The 21,849-nt window shown below is 42.9% G+C and overlaps 1 protein-coding gene across 1 annotated transcript in view; it reads left to right on the forward strand.

Moving 5' to 3' along the window:
* Window positions 1–1,100: 1,100 nt before the first annotated feature.
* LOC148512081 (protein FAM78B) overlaps window positions 1,101–21,849 on the forward strand; it is a 158,157-nt gene continuing 137,408 nt past the window's right edge. Inside the window, exon 1 of the mRNA XM_088482231.1 lies at window positions 1,101–1,941. Within this exon, the coding sequence (XP_088338357.1) occupies window positions 1,550–1,941 (392 nt within the window). The 5' untranslated portion in view covers window positions 1,101–1,549. The remainder of the gene's footprint in view (window positions 1,942–21,849) is intronic.

Raw genomic sequence — 21,849 nt, forward strand, 5'->3', positions numbered from 1 at the left:
GATGATGTTTTTTATTCCAGTATCCCATACACAAATATCATGACTTCCAGAGTCCTGTAAATATATTTCCTAGCATGTTTATTACACATTACTCAAGAGCAGGACCAGGTCAAGGTATCAGATGTAGCGGAGCACATTCCATGCCTATTTTTATCTGTCAGAAGCCGCTGGGAGGATTGCACCATGACATGCAGCTTTGCTAATGTCCCCTGGCCTACTGTGCATCTTTTCTGATTATGAAGCATCTCCAGGAATGTCCTAAATAATCTGCAAAGCAGAAACTTCCCCATCCTGGAAAAGAAATAATTTTTTTTACTGTTTATGATAATACAATAGTAGAACTTCATAGTCTATAAACAAAACTCCAATGACTAATTTCATACTCACTGAAAGCAATGTTTATTAGTATATAGCACATTTCTAAGTTTCTATAATAAATGGTTATAATAATTGTAGACCGGCAGTTAGTCATAATTCTTGTCTGCATTCTGTCTCTGATCACAAAGTATGGTGCAGAAATGCAGCAGAATGGTACAATAAATAATACAAATGAAATGTCATCATATTCAGTGCATCTAAGCAAGGCCTCCCTTATGTGTCACATTATTACATTACATTTTGTTGATAATTGAAGCTAGCACCGATTTATTTAAAGTCCTTTACCGATCATATTAAATTTATCAAGATTTTAATATTTCTGTAGTTTGACATCTATCCATTTTCATGTCACTGTGTTTACTTAATAACAGATACTTATATAGATACAGTAATGCTGGACTCCTTCAACCTGCATGTGAGTGTATCAGGGGATTTAAACCTTCTAATCTTAGTGTGGCCGAGAAGGGACAAACCCATCATGACAGTCATGACTGCACAGTTACTACTCTAATGTAGGCAATAGCCGCTATGCAGTGGGTTTGGGGAAGGTGCACATGCAGAAATAAAAGAAGCAAAGATAAATGACAAAGGAGGGCGTATGCAGATGATGGAGATACTCACACAGCTTTCCCATGCTAGCTCCCTGCCTCCCCTCCCTCACCAGACACAGAGAGGTGCATGTTGGTACTTAGATGAGGATAATGCAGTGCATTTGGATCCACCACAGCCTGCATATGGCAAGGATCTCCCTGACTCCTTCTGATGCACTGACAGCACGGTGGGTGGGAGTATCAGCCTGAGAACCCCCTCCCCTCCCCAAACAGCACAAAGCCACTGACAGCAGCAGCAAGAGAGAACCCAGCCACAACGCTCACATCAGTCCCTGGCCACCTGGGACATGACAAGTCCTGGCTACCCTAGCAGGGCACTGGGGGAGAGGCTAGCTCTGGCCTGGGGTGGAGGGCAGAGGCTGGGAGGGGGTCGGCTAGAAGGAAACAGAGGCAGGTGGCACTGGAAGACAGCATGGTAGGGAGAAGAAGATGAAGAGGAGGAGGAGGAACGGGGAGGGGGGTATCCATCCATCAGTGTACTGTATAATATTACCATCTGGCTAAAAGGCAGTGCACTCACCAGACTGCTCGCTGCTGGCTATAGGAGATCTGCAGCATGTATGTGTTTATATAGGTGTAGTATTGCTGTATCACTGTCACATACGTACAACACACATTTTACCATTGAGATAGCCCTGTTCGGTGTAATTGATGCATCTGCCCTCCTGCCCCCGGCCGAAGCACCGATCATGGGCTGTCTTCAGAGCATCACCTGCAAGTCCCGCGTCAGGAGGGAGAACATAACCGTGTATGATGTGTGTGCCACCATAGACCAGTGCCCTACCTCCATAGAGGAGAACTCGCCCATTGTCTTAAGATACAAGACCCCCTACTTCAAAGCTTCGGCCCGTGTGGTCATGCCACCCTTACCCAGGCATGAGACCTGGGTGGTGGGATGGATACAAGCCTGCAACCAAATGGAATTCTTCAACATCTACAGCGACCTGGGAATGTAAGTGACTGAGCTGGACTAACATAATATTTCACATGTTAAGGTTTAAAGCAGGGACAAAGGTTCCTAATGTGCAATGGGACATTGTCAGCAATGCTCTTCTCGAAGGTTATGTGACATGAAACTATTATTATTATTATTATTATTATTATTATTATTATTATTATTTTGAGTCAAGGTTGCTAGTAATGTGATTTCATTATCAGTATCCACTATATTCTGTTGCCATGCTTGAATATTGAGCCATCAGTTTGGGAATCCCTTATCAATACTGTAACAGGATAGTGTGCTAGTCACTGGTGTCATTAGCTCAGCTGATCTTCATTGGTGTCAAGGACACATTAAGTGGGATCACAATACCAGTCAGCAAGTCAGCAATTTACTAATAAATTAGTGTTGCAATGCCCACATAGTAGAATTAAAATAGAATACTGGTAATATCCCATCATCTGACATGACATGTTAACCAAATATTAGTCTCTTGCCATTCACTTAAAAAGATATTTAATTTCGAGTAAGTTTAATTTAATTTTTATGTTGGTTTTGAAAGTTTGCTATCTGCAGGCAATGTAGCGCATTTAATTGTAGACGTTTGATTAAAATTAGTGTACAAATGAAATATTTGCTTCTCTGTAAAATAGATATTGTTAGTTACATTATCTTTGTTTACTGAAATCTAAAAATGAATTAACAGGGTTCTCATACTGCAGAGCAAGATACACCAAAAAATAAATGTTGTCTTTATAACTAAAACAGTTTATGCCTGCTTAATAATAATAAGAGTTAAGCTTACAATTATGCTATAAATGTATGTAAACATTGACATAACGTAATTAGCATGTTTATATGTTTAAATCAGTTACCACTGAGAGTGACATTACAATTACTTCCTTATACATCATGTTCCACTATTTTTTTGCAAAGAAATGTAATAACTGCTGACATTTTCATAGATTCAGTAAAGTGTAGATCAAATGTAGTCAAACTTTCTATGATATGGGTTTATCTTGCTGATTACCTATAGCTTGAAGCTACATACTGTAATGTACATTCTTATCTTGTTTTACAATATCATACTTTATCTGTATATTAGTCTCCAGGGCATATGTGGTTTATCGGGTGAGTCTAACCAAGTATCGACCACTTTATTAAAGTCAGTAGATTGTTACACTGGTACAAGTGGTGAGTGTCAATGATAGTGTGTATAGAATTGTAGCCAGGTTAGTTTCATAAAAATCTCTCTTTTTGGCAAAATATGTATCCAAATAATCTGAATAACTGGCATATGTCTTCCTATGTAACTAAGAGATGAAGCACTTGTCACACTTCCTAATAAACAATTTCTCATGAATTTAGATTATCTTGTTAAAAACTCAAGTTTTTTCCATGTCCACTAATTTGTATGTCTGCATGAAGTAAACCATCTTCTTGGCCAGCAGCAATATTCATGAGTATTAATGACCCTGTAAATAGCCTGGTACTGGCAGGAGCATGCTCAGTGTTCACCTGAAGAACATTCATCAGGCCTCAGCTTTTAGTACATTAGCTCTGAATGATCACATGAGAATAGCGTCACAGGAATTCCACCCCCACCAACAGCTAATGTATATAATACCTAAGGCAGTAATGATATAGGAAGGGAGGGGCACATTATTATATTCTTTGCACAATTGTGTGCATATTAATAGTTTTTATATTTAATTTCGAAACGACTGATATTTGAAAAATAAATGGTATCTGTTCCAATGTTATTTGCAGAGCAAATAGCGAGAGAGATATGGAAGCCATCATTTCTTCTCAGAAAAGTTGGCAATAGTTTTAGTACTCCTCCACACAGAGGGCCTGATTCAGAGGGGCACACAGTGTCTATGCTACATGCAAGCAGCAGATGTATTCAGTCTGCGCGTGCTTCCAAATCGCACTGCGCATGTGTTCCAATGGTTAACGCTGAAAGACACAGAATGAATTTGGAACACAGAGGCAATTTCAGTGGGTGTTTCTGGGTGATAACAGAGAGGTTGGCCAGTCAGAGACGGGCATGCTGCATGTGAGTTCGCGGTCAGCAAATGCATCTTTTGCCGCAGTTGCACTGGCACCGACAACTATGTCCAGGAGGAGATTCTGTGCCTCCATAAAGCTGGTGCAATCTCCGATGCTGTGACCAATGTGCCTCCAATAGTGTACAGCAGTGGATTAGCGCCACAGCCGGTGGTCGTCTCTGTATGAAGTCCATTGGCTGTGGCATTAGCATAAAGACGTAGACGCAGCTGCAATAGCCGCAACCTCTGAATCAGGCCCAGAAAGTACTATCAGGAGTCAATTCAATGAAATGCAAAGGCCACGAGTTGCTGACATTTGGACAGGTTTCCCAGCGACTTGTATCCACAAAAGTTACAGGTTTTCCTTCGCAACCCATAAAGGTTCACAAGAAGCTCTGTGATGTAGCTGTGCAGCAATGAGTGCATTCATGCACGTGCCCAATATTAAATGACCCCCTGTATGATACTGTATGTGAGCATTAAAGGTATGCTTAACTCTAAAGGGTATATGTATTTAACAGAACTCATACACACCTAGGATGCAAATTTATTTTCAAATCAAAGGGTCCGATTCAATTCAGGGCGATTTAGTCAGACAGTTACAATTTAAGTCGGACTAAACACCTGGGTGTTTAGTCGTGAGAACCGGCATTCTCCAACTAAAGTGCCGGCTGCGAGGCTGTCAGCACCGCTGTAAGCCGGAAAACAGACTCACAGCTGGCACTTTAGTCTGATTTCTCCTCGCACCCTCAGGAGGGTGCAATAAGAAATCATTTAGTCGCCCTAACAATACGCTGAATTGAATAACTCCGGCAGCTATTGAATCGAATTTCCCCCAAAGAGGATGTCAGAGAGCTTCTGTATTTCTTTTTAAAGATCCACATTCACAAATGAATTTTTGGTACATATTGATGTGTGAACAAACAGAAAGAATTGCCTTGTGATAGTTCGTAGTCAACTTTGAGTGTGCGAAATTGGTGTTTTCTGTGTTCCACAAAATGCTAGTGCACATACCTGTATATAACTTAGCACTAAGTGGTGGGGGTCAGAGTCCGCTATATGCTACATGGGATGGCAGATGACAAAAAGAGCATCTTGCTCAATGCTGCATAACACCTTTAAAAATTATAGAATGGTAAAAACAGTCAGACTGTCCAGTAGTATTTAAAAGTATGTATTTACGTAATCACTTTTAGAAGACAGTAATATGAGCATCAATTGAGTTTACACATTTCAGCCTTTAGAGCAATTAATCATAGAACTGTGAAGCCCAAAAGCGTAAGATCAGTAACTGAGGATGTATCTGTCTGTAATGAAGTATCTGTCATCTGCCACTGATGTATACAGTACATCTTTTTATCATTTGTATTTTATGATGATTGAATAAAGATCTGCAATTAAATACTGTACTGCAAGTCAGTGTGTATAGTGTACACACTAATCATTTCGATGTTTTGGAGTTGATGAATTTCACAGAAGTCTGTATTTTTATAGGAATCCCATATAAGTCCCAGCACTCAACAACTTACAAAACTGCAGTGAACCTAGAGGTAATGAGCTATGAGAATTGTTGGAATTGCTTTAATATATCATAGGGGAAAAAGCAAATATTTAAACAAATTTGTTTTTGTAATAATACCCCTATTCTTATGCTAACTACACACATAAGCAATGTACCACCTTTTCCTAGACAGTTCAATTGTTCTGTCAGTTTACAAAACATTGTACACATCAGTCCAGTGCATACTTGCTTACTTTTGAAAAAGCATTTCAAGGAAATTGTGAAAGCAACACCTACTGTATGAGTGCGGCGGTAGAGTGGACGTGTACTGCTACATCTGAGGGTGTGTCATAAACTGACTTATTGTACATCCAAATGTAAACCAGCCCCAAAGCAGTTAGTAAGATCTACATGTTGATGAAAAGACACTGATACTTTTCAGCAAATGCATAGCGATCATTGTGCTTTATAACCAATGCAGGGAAATTGTACTAATGATCTCATTTGAAAGTATATATCTGTATTTTTTTAATTTAACAGCTTCATAATGGGGGTAAGGTGCAAGAAGGGAGATTGCTCTACTCTTCAGGAAGTCAGGGAGATTGCTATTATTTCAGGGAGTCTCCCTGACAATGAGGGAGAGTTGGCAAGTATGGTCCAGTGGTTCTCAAACTCAGTCTGCAGGACCCCAAACAGCTCATGTGTTCCAGGTCACCTGTGGAAGTATAAAATGTGACACTTGGTAATACATATGTGCATCTGCTATGTGACCTGGAAAATCTGTTTGGGGTTCTGCGGACACAGTTTGAGAATCACTGTACTAGTCAGTTATCATACTGATCAGCACAATCATAGAATAAAGCGGCCCATACACTGTGCGATTTGAAAACGTACAACACCTCGGTATGTTTTCAAATTCAGCCTGATACATCGCATGCTGTTGTGAATGGTAAACGATGCATCTTACAAGATGCTACCTTTACCTATTTAACTGCATGATGGATCGCAGATCTTATGGTTTTTCCATAAGATCTACGATGCCGATGTATGACGGCGGGGACATGAATCGCCGTCGTACAGCATGCCAAAACACACACGATATGCACGATTGATCGAAATCGTGCATATCGGGGGTAATATCGCCCCGTGTATGGACCGCATGGCACTTGACATACTGCTATAGAAATCAGCTTATTATATAACAAAATTTGTTGTGTATGTAGGCCGGATCCAGTAGCGCACGCAGGGGGGGGGGGGGTTCTGAGTACCCAGAAACCCCCCCCCCTGATGGGCTGAGGTATTTTTTTTTGAGACGGAGACAGTGATGTTGTAGCCACGATCGGATCACTCAGAGAGCTCTGCTCAGATCAGAGCTCCCTCTAGTTTGAGGGGAACTGCGGGCACTCAGAAGGAGTGAATACTCAACTGCACTGAGCTCTGCAGTGGCTTCAGAGGGAGCCCGCAGAGTCCAGATAATCCTGCCTGCGAGTACAAAGTAGTTTGGTGTTCGGATCAGCAGCTGCGGGCCCCGTCAGTGTCAGTCACTGTGACTCCTCTCCCCATTCCACCCCGGACCCCGAGTAAGTCCCCGCCCCTCCTGCTCTGCCTGGTGTGTCCTCCCATGCAAACAGTGTCATCTCCCTGCCCCCTTCCAGTCCCCACCACGAGTCCACACCCCTCCTGCTCTGCCTGGTTTGTCTGTCCTCCCCAGCAAACAGTATCATCTCCCTGCCCCCATCCAGTTCCCACCACGAGTCCCCGCCCCCTCCTGCTCTTCCTGGTATGTCCTCCCCTGCAAACAGTATCATCTACCTGCCCCCATCCAGTTCCCACCACGAGTCCCTGCTCCTTTCTACTCTGCAAGGATTGTTCTTCACCCTTGCAGGCAGCTTCCGGTGTGTGAAGGAAGACAGTCAGACAGAGCTTACTACAGTGCTGCAAACACAGGTAAGTACCAAAGGATGGCAATGTATTCATGCTATGGGGGAGGTTAGGAGGTGTTAATTATCAGGGGTGGGGGTTGTAATCCTATTATTTGGTAAAGGAGGTAGGTTGGGGGGATGTAGTAATGTATTGTGGAGGTTTAATAAGCTAATATTTTGGGGGGTTAGGTGGGTTGTAGTACTGTATAGGGGTTTGTGCGGTGGGATATATTTATATTACAGGTTGTATACTATGTTCTATTGGGATATATTGAATGTATATGGCAATTATATACTGTATATATATATATACACACAGTATATGTGTGTATTGTGTATGTTTATATACATATATATATATATATATATATATAATATGGTACTTCCCCATCTTTGCGGCCCCCTGCTGGAGGCGCTAGTTATGCTACTTACGTATCTTCACTAGTCAGTGAAGATACGTAAGTAGCGTAAAGAACAGTCAGTGTCCAACGTCATTCCCTACCATCCAAGTGGGCATGGTAGGGAATATATATATATATATATATATATATATATATGAACAGTTCACTCCAGCAGCACTCCTCTCCAGATAATATAAGTGGTATAGCAGGTGCCTTCCTCACGCAAGCCAACACAGGTGGATCACGATACACAACATCCAAGTCGGGCGGCACTCAAAGTAATAATGTCACTGGACACAGGCGTAGCCAACGTTTCAATGTTTATCCATGCCCTGAGGAAAATGTTTGGATAAACATTGAAACGTTGGCTACGCCTGTGTCCTGTGACATTATTACTTTGAGTGCCGCCCGACTTGGATGTTATATATATATATATATATATGTATATATATATATATATATTTGTAATATAGGGGAGGGCAGTGCTGTCACGTGGGAGCTAATCTATATCTGGAAACCCCCCCTTACAAATCCTGCGTTTGCCCCTGGGATCTGAGGAAGAGGGATCCAAACAATCATCACCCCAGGGTGTTGCATGCACACTTTCAGATTCTCAGGCCGTACAGTCGTACATCACTGATTTGGCCTCATTATTGAACAGTGTGTACCCACCGAAGATCTACTAGGATCATTTCCAAATGGCCCAATACCATGACCCATGTGTGATTTTAAAAGGATGTTATGCCTTAACAATTTGTTAGAAATGTTCAGCTATTGTAGTGAATCTGCTCAGTTGATGATCACTACCTGTCAGTATTGTGTGTGGACATCGGTTGATTGCTCTAATAAGCCCACATGTGAACAAGTTCTACCTTTATATGGACAGATTAGAAATGCATCCTGTCGCCTGGCGTTTGGCCATTGCCAGTATTACCCTGTTAGCATCTCATAAGAGTTGCTTTGTTTTCTGTTTTATTTATTTTTTTAAATAATATTCTTAATGTAGTTTGCATATTGTAACTCAAGGCATGTCTTTTGTCGGCTGTTTAGTTAACTGAAAGTTAAGTGGAAGATATAATGGTTCTAATGAAGAATTCCCATTCATATTGGTTCTGATGCGGAATTCATATTAATATCTGTATAATATTCTGCAGTGGCCTTGAGAAAATATTGTTCGTTTATTTACACCTCGGTGGCAGTAAAATGTAATTTTCGAACCATTATTCCAATATGTGGACCATGTCTCTGTGTGATGTAGAAGGATGGCAGGTGTGATTACTGCATTCCTTATTTTGTTCCAGGAATGCATTTGGAATCTGTGGTCTCTGCTAGAATGTTTTTATAAACAATATACAAGCAGGTGATTTCTATATTAATGAAATGCTCAGTATGCACTAGAAGTCTGAATCCGCCTTGTGACATCTTAGATGGTGTTTCTAAAATTGGAGTTCCACTAAGTATTTAATTTCAGTTTAAAAATAGGGAAGCAGAGACTTAAACTTAGTAATAATGCAGTATACAGAAATACCAGCACAGTCATCTTGTGTCTGTCCTTCAGCAGTTCATTGTTATATGCAATATATAGTGTTCCATGTACTGTATTTATTTTTCTATCAAAAGTTATTTCTATTCTCCATAAATGTGTTATTTTCCATCTGGATTTTTAAACAGCAAAGATAAAAAGTATCAAGGTCTCATATGCTCCAAATGAAATAGTTGGAATGTGTCTGATAACTGGCAGGATTCAAATACATTACGTAAAACTGTGAAGCCTAATCCAATCATTAGGTCCACACTAATAAACCAGAACTTTCAGATATGCTTACTGGGCATAGTGTAAGTTGAATTCATTAGATTGAGTCACCTAAGGTTTGCTAAGCATTCTGTGACAATTGATAAACAATAATTATAATCAGTACATAAAAAAATACATTCATATAAGTAAAGTTTTTATATTCATATTTATGTAGATAAGACAAAAGAAGAGGACATTTAATACAACACCTTCAATGGATAAATCATATAAAAATCTATTCTACTACAGTAAGGATTTTAACATTAGAGAATTTATCCATAGAGATATTTGAACACTATCGCTTTTATAGTCAGTAAAAAAAAAAAATCACAATATATACTATAAATGAATTGTAGGTAACCACTATTATATACTGTTAATTCACATCCTATGCTCCTTGTGATGTTTTAGGCCACTATATGACATTTGTTTATTATGTATTGGGTTTCACCTGGCATTATGTTCTGCTGTGTGGGACCATAAATACCAGATCGATGATATTCCATTACTTTCCATATAAAAGTTGGAAAAAATATTTTGTTTCTATTTCCTAATGAAAGTGTCATTTTTTCCATCAGACAATGCTGAAAAATTTGGATGTGTGGTAAAATTCTTGAGGCAGATTGGGGTTATAGCAGTGCTAATGCTACCACCTGTAAACTTCAAGTGATTATTAGCAAACATAGGGGACGATTCAATTCAACGACAATTGAATAGTACTGGGAGCGAGCTCATGGAGCTATTCAATTCAGTGCGCCGTGTGGTCGGAGAATGCCGGTTATCACGCCTATCGCGCCTTAACAAGGGTGTTAAGGCGCGTTAACCAGCATTCTCTGACCAAAGTGTCAGGTGCACGGCTGTTAGCGCTGTGCTCAGCAGAAAAACTGCTACGCACCCGGCACTTTGGTCAGATTTCTCCTCGCATCCCCAGGGGGGTGCGAGAAGAAATCCTTAGAGCGCCCAAACAGCGCGGTGTATTGAATAGCTACTGGAGCTCCCTCCTGCTGCTATTCAACATCACGTTGAGTTGAATTACCCCCATATAGTTAGGATACCAATACTTAATAGGTATTCACATGTTCCTATTGTTGGATGTGCTGTCTAATATCCAAATAGCGGCACAGCTGGCGGTCTCTAGGACCGCCACAGCTCAGCAGGAGGACTGACCTCCAACATGTGTTACTGCACATGCGTGCCCTGTTGGTGAATCTTCCTCCTCAGCATTCCAGCAGATTGGCTGTGCCCTCCGAGACTCCCAGTCATGAGCCATACAGAGCGCTACAGAGTACCGCAAGTACCAGGGGTGTATTTATAATGGGTGCACCCATATTTTTAATACTTACCTCTCCGGGGTCCCACTTCGGCGCTATCAGCGCTGTAAAAATTGCCTTGAAAATGGCCACCATAGCCATTATCCCAGCATTTTGCACATGCGCAGTAGGGAAATCGCCGGGAAAGTGGCTGCTGTGCCATTATCCCGGTGACCTGCGCATGCGCAGTAGACTCTGGGCACTGACCAGTGCAATACTTGCCTACACTCCTGATTCGGCCGGGAGCCTCCCAAAAATCGTGTGCTGCTCCCGGTCCCCGGCGACCTGTCTGCCCCACCCCGTAAATACAGTATAAACCTCGGCAGCAGGGGGGCTGGTGACGTGATTCGCGCTGAATCGTTTCGTCGTGGCCCTGCCCTATGTTTCACAATGCCATTAATTTCAGCATTGTGTGTGGGGGCGAGGCTGAGATGACGTGATCGCTCTGTCACGCCCATGTTCCGCCCCCATTGACACGTCATTCACCCTCCTGCTGAGAAAGCCCGACAGCTCCCTCTGGAAGTCGGCATCCATGACTAGTGCCCAGAGTCTACTGCTGCAGCGCTGCGCACAGTGCGCTACCTGCCGCCAGAGAGGAGGGGGCCCAGGACGGAGGCTGCACACGGGGCCCCCTCCTTTCTTAATACGCCCCTGGAAAGTACCCTATACCACTACCACTATTACTAAGGGGCATAGTGCCACTAACCACCAGGGCATACTGTACACCATCCTGCCACCCAGCATACTGCAATGCCCAGCAATACCCTTATGGTCCTGAGGCTGCTCCAGCATTGATATTATCCCTGTTCATCCCTGTGTCTCTATGCCAACTTGTTGTTTTACCTGGTTAAATAAACCTGAGACCTGGTTAAACCAGGCTTGCCTACCCTCCCGATTTGGCCGGGAGCCTCCCGAATATCGGGTGCCGCTCCCGACCCCCCGGAAAGGCAGGCAAGCCTCCCGGCTGCAGCCTGCCCCCCGCACAACTACTAGAAACCCCCGCAGTGGGGATGCCCGATGACGCGATTCGCGCTGAATCGCGTCATCGTGGCTCCGCCCCCCGCTTTACAATGCCTTTATTTTTGGCATTGTGAAGAGGGGGCGGGGCCACGATGACGCGTTCGTGCGGTCCCGCCCCCGGTCCCGCCCCCAAAACGCCATCATAGCCGGCCACGCCTCCCCCTCTATGCAGGCATTCAGCTCCCTCCCGGAAGGAGGGAGCTGAATGTCGGCAAGTATGGGTTAAACCACTTGCTTGGTTGCATCGGTTGCGACCACGCTATGCTATGCCCTGACTAGTCAGAAACACCCACTGTGCGGCTGCCAGAATATAATCATCCAGCGGCTGCCAATCATAGAGGCAATGCATCCTTGCACTCTCCCCGAGGGTCTGCCATGCAGCTGATCACTGCTGATCAGGCAGCCCGGCAGCATCCCCACCTAAAGGCTGCAGAGTGGAGCAGCCGCTGAGGAAATAGTCCAATATATCACTGGTCGATAAAAACAATATTAATGTAATGTTTTTGTTTGTTTTAAGTATTAAAAAAAATAAAAATTGTGTTGGATAAGCTATAAATAGATGTCTATGACCTAATTCATTCATAAAAAAACAATTTCTAAATGTTTTTTTTTTTTAAAGAAGGAATATTAGCCATTTAAGTGGTTAACCCAGAGGTTCCCAAACTTTGTTGAATCAGGGTGCCCTAGAGTATCAGCATTGTTTTCACGGCACCCCTAGGCCAAACGTTTGTTATTGAGAAATTCAGAAAAAAATTTAGTAAAGTGAAGTAAATTGTGCTTACCTGTCATCCTTAGGCTCAGTTATGTGGTGTTGGACAGGTTTGAGCTTCTGTTTGTCCACATATTTACATTACATTGACCATAAATAATTTGATTTGGTGCTGGACCACCAACCTGAGACACCCCTGCAAGTGTCCTGAGGCACCACAGGGTGCCACAGCGCACAGTTTGGGAACCACTGGGTTAACATGTAAAATGTGTGAACTAACTGCCACTCTGTAGTGCAACTCACTTAACATCCTGTACACCCAGGGCCCAGCTAATACCCATTGCAGTCTTTGACTTTCTATTGAAAGGGTTAATTGCACTTGCATTCCTTATTGTAGAATTGAAAGAAAGGGTATCTCTTTAATAATATTAGTATAAAATATTTGAATTGTCTCTTTGGACTACAATATACACTGAAGTGCCAGTCATGGGAAGGTAATAGTAGGTGGTGCCACCAAACTCTGATAACTTGGAAGTGCTCAGACCTGCATCAGTTGTAATCTGACATTTTGTCAGCTTGAACATTGGCTAGGCTGCTCATGGCAAAGCGATGTTAATTATCGGAGTTTGAACGGGGTATGATAGTGGGTGCCCGATGGATAGGACATTACATTTCCGAAGTTGTGCGGACATTCAACATTCCTTGATCTACAGTGTCACGTGTGTATCGGGAATACCTCATGGAAGGCATTACCAATCCAGTGCCAATCCTAGATGTCTAAAGGGGTGTGGCTTAAGTAGAAATAGGTGGTTTCATCATAAAAATGGGTGTTTGGGAGTGGATCTCGCGAGTTTGGGTGGCTTGAGGCAGGGATTATTTTGCCCTAATCCTGCGTACCTCAGTTTTAGGATATATGAGCTATGATACTGAAAATATTTATAATTGTCGTCTGTTGGAATTATTGCATAGGGGGCACTGCATAGGGGGACTACTACTGGGGGCACTATATTAGGGGCACTACTGGGGGAACTGCATAGGGGACTACTACTGGGGGCACTATATTAGGCGGCACTACTGGGGGAACTGCATAGGGGACTACTACCAGGAGCACTATATAAGGAGCACTACTGGGGGCACTGCATAGGGGGACTACTACTGGGGGCACTATACAGTATAAGGGGCACTACTGGGGGCACTGCATAGGGGGACTACTAGTAGCGGCACTATATAAGGGACACTACTGGGGACACTGCATAGGGATACTACTACTGGGGGCACTATATAAGGGGCATTACTGGGGATACTGCATAAGGGGGACTACTACTGGGGTCACTATATAAGGGCACTACTGGGGGCACTGCAAAGGGGGATTACTACTGGGGGCACTATATAAGGGGCACTACTGGGGGCACTGCATAGGGGGACTACTACTGGGGGCATTATATAAGGGGAACTACTGGGGCACTGCGTAGGTGGGGCATTATATAAGGGGCACTATATAAGGGGCACTGCATAGGAGGGACTACTACTGGGGGCACTGCATAATGGGGACCACTAACTGGCGCTCTATTCATTATCTGGCGGTCACTGTTATGCTCTATGCATTAGCTGGAGGTCACTGTTACGCTCTATGCATTATTTGGTGGTCACTGGTATGCTCTATGCATTATCTGGCGATCACTGCACTGTTTCCTGTATTATCTGGCAGTCACTGCAATGTTCCCTGCATTATATGGTGGTCACTGGGATGCTCCCTGGATTATCTGACGGTCACTTAATTAAATATGCTACTTTATTTGCTGTAAAATGCTAAATGGTTTCTGCCATGTTGGTAAATGGAATAATAATGCAGCTGTCATTATGTTATATTTTGTATGTGTTACTGATACAAAAGTTCCTGGTGTTTGTATTACTGTAGGTAGCAGCCATCCCACTAGGCGCAGAGTTGGTGGAGGTTATGTTCTTATAGAAGATCCAAATGGAGACTATCCCCCCCAGTACTGATTTGTAACCTATTTTACTGATAATGGTAGAGGTTTTCTAGGGGTGTAAGTGGAGGTCTATGAGCCCCAGTAAAACTATTAGACTGACCACCAAACACCCTGCTCCCACATTTTTATTATCTAATTGTCCTCCTGTATTGCTTTGACACATTTATTGTAAGTAGTTTTATTTGGTAATCTAGACACCATGGTCAACAAACATGTAAATGGTAGTAAAGGCTGCAATACAGTAATAGAATTAGATCACATGACTTAAAACGCGTGTCACAATTCTGCCCTAGGATGATGCCCCATTGACATCTGAGCCCCTCTTCAATTATTTGGATGCAGCTGGGGGTCTGGTTTCCTATCAGTACTACTGTGACATGTGTATAAGGGGCAACTACTACAGTGGCATGTGTATAAGGGGCTCTACTACTGTGGCATTATGTATCTAAGGGGCACTACTGTGTATTGTAACGTGAATAAGGGACACTACTATGTGGAGTAATGTGAATAGGAGCTACTCTTGTGAGCCCTTTACTTGTGAGACCACACCTCTTCGGGGCACACTGTCCCTTTATAGAATATGGGGTGGGAGGGTGAAAATTTATAGTTTGCAGGGGAGTGAGAAACACCCTAGCACCGGCCCTGCCCGCACCCTAACCCTAATCCTCCCCGTTATTATTATTATTATCGTTTATTTATATTGCTCCACAAGTGTTCCGCAGCGCCTTACAAAGTACATAAACAAATAGGTTGATTTACATTCACTTACAGTACAGTACAATACAATACAGGACATGGATAATATACATTGCTGCATTGGCGACCATAACACCCAGATAAGCAACAATGCAAAGCAATCAAGTGTTAGGTGTCCTGATAGAGAGTAAGAAGTAGATGAAGGTAGAGTAAAGAGAAGCACAAGAGGGTAGAGGGCCCTGCTCATAGGAGCTTACATTCTAAAGGGGAGGGACAGACAAACAGGGGTGACACAGATGGGGTGGGCAGGGAGGAAGGAGTATGTAGCAGCAAGTTAAGATGAGAGCTGGAAGGCTTTGATGAAATAGTGGGTCTTGAGAGCCTATTTGAAGGATTGTAGAGAGGTGGAGAGTCTGATGGGAAGCGGGAGAGAGTTTCAAAGGTGGGGAGCAGTGCAGGCAAAATCTTGGAGGCGGGAGTGGGAGGAAGTTAGTGCCTAAACCTAAGTTTCCTCCCTTGCTGCCTAAACCTAACCCTCCCTCCTTAGTGCCTATCCCTAACCATCCCCCAGTGGTGTCTGATGCTAACCCTCCTCCCTAGGGGTGTAGTGTTCCCTCTAGCTCCGGCGGCAGGCAGGGCGCCGGAGCTAGAGAGGGCAATCTTGTGCGTGCACCGAAAAGGGGGCGTGGTTATGAAAAGGGGGCGTGTCTATAAGACGCGTCCCCTTTTCGTCATACTTGGGGGCGTGCCCAGCGCTTACGGACATGCCGGGCAGCCCCCAAGCGCTGCAGAAAGGGAGAATAGATGCCGGGTGCATGCGCCCGGCGTCTATTCTCCGGCGGTGACCGGGTCACCGCATGTTTGTCCACCCGCGGGACACTGCGTCCCGCGGGTGAGAACGGCTCCCGCAGGCTGTTAGGACAGGGCGCTTTTTGCCCTCCTCCTGGAGGGCAGGGTGCTTTTTGCCCTCCAGAAGGAGGGCAGGGCGCCGCGCCCCGCTAAAACAGCCTAGCGGGAACGCTAGGGGTGCCTAACCCTAACCTCCCCCCAAAAAACCTAACGCTATCCCTACTAACTTACCTAAACCTAACTCTCCCCCCCGCGGCTAATTCAAAGGGTGCCCCAGCTTACCTTCGTTCGGGCATGCGTCCTCCTGAGTTCTGGCATCGGGAATAAGATAGGCGTCAGTATTTTGACACCTATCTTTAGTCCCTTGTCGTGATTTCAGCTTTGGGATTGAGACTGCCGGTCTCATAACTATATCCCCCTCTATAATATGGGTGACCTGAGTGGTCTTTAAATATATTGCAACATTCAATATTTTTAATTTTCTGCTGTGTTCCAATAATATCATAACGTCACATTAATCCCTGAAAGTTAATAGCCTGTAAATTTGTCACCCTCTGTATCTGTTCACATAAGAGAATGCCAGTAAATACATGACTGCTGAAGGACCTCCCACATACTTTTTTTATAACCATCTTCACAAACCAATACTCTTTCTAAAGATATTTAAGGTCTTTTATTAGTAATAGTCTCTATTGTTTGTTTTTTGTTTTTTTTTAGTTTGCCCGTAAACAGTTACAGACTATAAGGTTATTGAAAATGCTTATTTTTCTTTTAAATATTTATCCCAATTCCAAAATAAAATAGAAGGGTTTTACTACAGTATGTTACTGGACCACTGTATTAAAGCATGATATGTTGCTATGCTGTTACAGTCTCTTGTTACTATGTTGACTTGTTGCTATGTTACTTGAGTTAGCAGGTTTATTACCAATCTTATAGCAATAAATGTCTCATTTTAACCACTTCAAGACCAGAGGCTTTTCATTCTTGCCTGACCAAACCAACATTTTCACTATGTTGCTATTCTGAACAGCAATTTTAGGACAGATGCCCATTGGCATTAAAATCATAATTTTATTATTTAAAAAATGTAAGTATAAGCATATAAAGGGATATGGTGATGGAACCCGTTGGTCCCAATGACCATACACCTACTTAAGCCTGCTGCCAGGAGTAGCAGCATCTGTTATGTGCTTCCTGTTCTGTTCACTGACACACAGCAACCCTCCCCCCTACACACACATACTAACCTCAGGTCAGGTGTAAGTCCTGGTTATACAACAGTTTCATAAAGCAACTGGTCACCAACCCTTCTATTGATTTTGGGGGCAAATACAACTGTTTTTGGAATCGTAATTGTGTTGATATTTTAGAATAATTTAGCATTTTGAAAAGAATATAGGCAAAAGGTAAAACAAATTCCATCTTTTTATTACTTTCTTGTGGGTACTTACACACAGTTAGATTTAATAAATTTGCATATATAGATAACATGTTGTGTTCTTTATTATAGATTTGGTATTCTTTAGTGGACACAAGTGTGTGTGTGTGTGTTTATCTCTTTTTAAAAGAAAAAAAAATTTTTTTTTTATCTGTGGGGGAAACTTTTTATTTTGTTTTTAATTACTAGTGCATGTTATGAGGTCCTATGTGTTCTCCTTGCTACGGGGTACAGTGGTGATGACGTCAGGGGAATCTCCATGTGCCAGGGAAGATGTCCTTTGAAGTCTGCCCTTTACATGTGGGTGGGCAGAAAGGGACTTGCACCAAAAACCAGCATATTGTTCCGTGGTCAATAAGGACCTGCCTATTATAATGTAGATGTTAGGTGGTCAGCAAATTACTTAAATTACTTCTTCTTTATTATTGACTAAGCAGGGCATTGAAAACTACAGTGTTCTCTGCTACCACAGGCAATTAAAGGTTAGTATAAGTTTTAATGAACGTCACAGCAGGGTGATCTGAAATTATAATTTCAGGATGAGTTAGCTATTCCGTTTCATAACGCATATGGTCAGTTACATAACAGCAAATTGCTTTGGTCACCCTTATTATTGTTTTTACAGTAACAGTTCACTGCACATTAAACATGCATTTGTGTTAAACAAACTTGTGTATGTAAAAGCCACTTCATTAAGTAGTATAGTGTTGCAAATTATGTGTGTTCAGTGTTGATATTGCAGCTATGTAGGCACACACCAGCGGATGACTCAAGCTATAAACAGCCCAGTTACTTAACTAGTGGTGTTGGTTTATTGAAAGATAGCGGATACAGCTATGCTCGCTTGTACAAGCACACTGGTAATGCAGCAGAGCTGGGTTCTATACAGCAGAGCTGGGTTCTATACAGCTCACCAGCTGGTTCAAGTTTATGCTGCAAATGGGTATCGGTGCAGGGATGCTGGATCAGCTTTATAAGCAGGTATGGACCAGGTTTCCTCTAGGAGCGACAGTAAGAAGGAGACTTCTGTCTTCCTTCATGTCACTCTACAGCCATGGCCAAAAGTTTTGAGAATGGCACAAATATTAGTTTTCACAAAGTTTGCTGCTTCAGCTATTTTAGACCTTTTTGTCAGATGTTATTATGGTATACTGAAGTAAAATTACACACATTTCATAAGTGTCAAAGGCTTTTATTGGCAATTACATTAAGTTTATGCAAATAGTAAACATTTGCAGTTGACCCTTCTTTTTCTAGATTTCTGCAATTCTCCCTGGCATGCTGTCAATTAAATCTGGGCCACATACTGACTGATGGCCACCCAATCTTGCCTAATCAATGCTTGGAGTTTGTCAGAAATTGTGGGTTTTTGTTTGTCCACCCGCCTCTTGAGGAGTGACCACAAGTTTTCAATGGGATTAAGGTCTGGGGAGTTTCCAGGCCATGGACCCAAAATGTCGATGATTTGTTCCCTGAGCCACTTAGTTATCACTTTTGCCTTATGGCAAGGTGCTCCATTATGCTGGAAAAGGCATTGTTCATCACCAAACTGTTCTTGGATGGTTGGGAGAAGTTGCTATTGGAGGATGTTTTGGTACCATTCTTTATTCATGGCTTTGTTCTTAGACAAACTTGTTAGTGAGCCCACTCCCTTGGCTGAGAAGCAACCCCACACATGAATGGTCTCAGGATGCTTTACTGTTGGCACGACACAGGACAAAGACTTTTTTCGAGACTGGCCTGGTGTCAAGAAGGGCAGCAAAGAAGCCACTTCTCTCTAGAAAAAAACACCACGGACAGACTGATTTTCTTCAAAAGGTAGACTACTGAGGACTGGGGTAAAGTTATTTTCTCTGATGCATCCCCTTTCAGATTGTTTGGGGCGTCTGGAAAAACGCTTGTCTGGAGAAGGAAAGGTAAGCGCTACCATCAGTCCTGTGTCATGCTAACAGTAAAGCATCCTGAGACCATTCATGCGTGAGGTTGCTTCCCCGCCAAGGTAGTGGGTTCACTCACAATTTTACCTAAGAACACAGCCATGAATAAAGAATGGTACCAAAACATCCTCCAAGAACAACTTCTTCCAACCATCCAAGAACAGTTTGGTGATGAGCAATGCCTTTTCCAGCATGATGGAGCACCTTAAGTGATAACTAAGTGGTTCGGGGAACAAAACATTGAAATTTTGGTTCCATGGCCAGGAAACTCCACAGACCTTAATTCCATTGAGAATTTGTGGTCAATCCTCAAGTGGCAAGTGGACAAACAAAAACCCACAAATTCTGACAAACTCCAAGCATTGATAAGGCAAGAATGGGCGGCCATCAGTCTGTATGTGGCCCAGAAATTGATTGACAGTATGCCAGGGCGAATTGCAGAGTACTTGAAAAGTAGGGTCAACACTGCAAATATTGACTCTCTGCATAAACTTAATGTAATTGTCAATAAAAGCCTTTGACACTTAGGAAATGCTTGTAATATTACTTCAGTATACCATAGTAACATCTGACAAAAAGGCCTAAAAACACTGAAGCAGCAAACATTGGGAAAACCAATACTTGTGTCATTCTCAAAACTTTTGACCATGGCTGTACACAGTGATGGCTGCAGTCGCATGTGCAGTGGCACATCAGGTTGGTGTCGGACCTCCCTGCAGACTCTGAGACTAGCGGTATGTTTACTAAAGGTCGAATATAATCACTATTTATTCCTTTAAAATCTATGAAAATGTATCAAAATCGAAGTTTTGTTTCTGGGGCTAAATCACATATTTACTAATACTTTAAAAAGCAAATAAATAATTGTCTATTAGTAAATGTTTGATTTAGCATCAGAAACACAACATCGATGTTGATCTATTTTTATCGATTTTAAATCACCCAAAATCAATTACAATCATGTTTTTGGGGCTGTTTTTTATGGGGCAGCACAGACGGTATAATGGTTAGGTCATGGGTGCAATCCCCAGGCCCGCTGAGAGCCGCGGCGGGCCCTGGTAATAGGGGGCGTGGCCTAATTGTGGGAGGCGTGGCCACATCCTTCCCGAAAAAGAAAAAAGATTTGCGGCGCTGCGCGCTGGGGAGGGGGGCGCTCTGGGCCCCCTCAGCCCTGCTCAAAGCCAGGGGGGGCATGATCAGTGTGATCGCTCCCCCCCACAGGCATAAAATTATGCCTGTGGGGGCAGCCACGAGCAGTCTCCACTGCAGCTCAGCACATGCTGTGTGCTGGGCTGCTGTGAGAGAGGAGGAGCGGCGTCGAACCCGGGCCCACGCCTGGCCCCTCAGGAAGCCCGGGCCCCGGTAATCTGTACCCGCTCCTCCCCCCTCTCAGCGCCCCTGGCAATCCCCACCACGGCCCTAACTGTGTGGAGTTTGTATATTCTCCCTGTGCTTGCGTGGGTTTCCTCCGGGTACTCCGGTTTCCTCCCACACTCCAAAAATTATACTAGCAGGTTAATTGACTCCCCACAAAAATATCTGTTAATACATATAACTGTGCCCGGAATGTTCCAAGATCGCTTTTGATCTTAGAGCATTAGTCCTGCTTGGTGATACTCTTTCTTTAGCGTTGTCTGGTGAGTTCTTTAAGAAGCAAGTTAAATGAATAGATGAAGGGAGGATATTTGAAAGTTAGGTGTACAAAAATAGGATAAAATATGTTTAAAAGCTGCTTCCTGTTGATGACAGTTTTAAAATCAAATGACCTTTTCTTATACGATAATGTCTGCTTTGGACAGTACAAGTATTGGGAAGCACGGTACTATATAAATAGCTTTGCTTTTTGGAGTTTAGTACTTGGGGTCAGATCGAAGTCCCCATTGATAAGAATAGGGACTGCGATCTGCAGCGCTCAGTAGCACTTTTCCGGAGAATTCTGTGAAATCTCCTGCATTGTGCTTTTAGTACATAGGTACATAGGTACACTACATAAATTATGCAGAAACTGCAGTTTCTGCATAATTTTAGGTAAAAAAACGGCTTGATACATAGGCCCCTAATACTGCAGGATGTAGTATCTTTCATATACAACAACTTAAATATTTAGGTTTTCCTAGCATTTAAAAATGACAAATTTCCAGAATGTAATTAATATCTGTGATTGTGGTAAAAGGACTGCAAAGATTACATGAAGATGTTCACCATGAAAGAAAATATGTATCCCATAACGAAGACTAAAATTACATTTTCATCACTCTATGTCACTTTTTCTGCACCTCCTCACTCCCGCACTGCAC

This window comes from Taudactylus pleione, unplaced genomic scaffold (genome assembly GCF_031769625.1).
Source record: "Taudactylus pleione unplaced genomic scaffold, aTauple2 ptg000283l, whole genome shotgun sequence".
Lineage (NCBI taxonomy): Eukaryota > Metazoa > Chordata > Amphibia > Anura > Myobatrachidae > Taudactylus > Taudactylus pleione.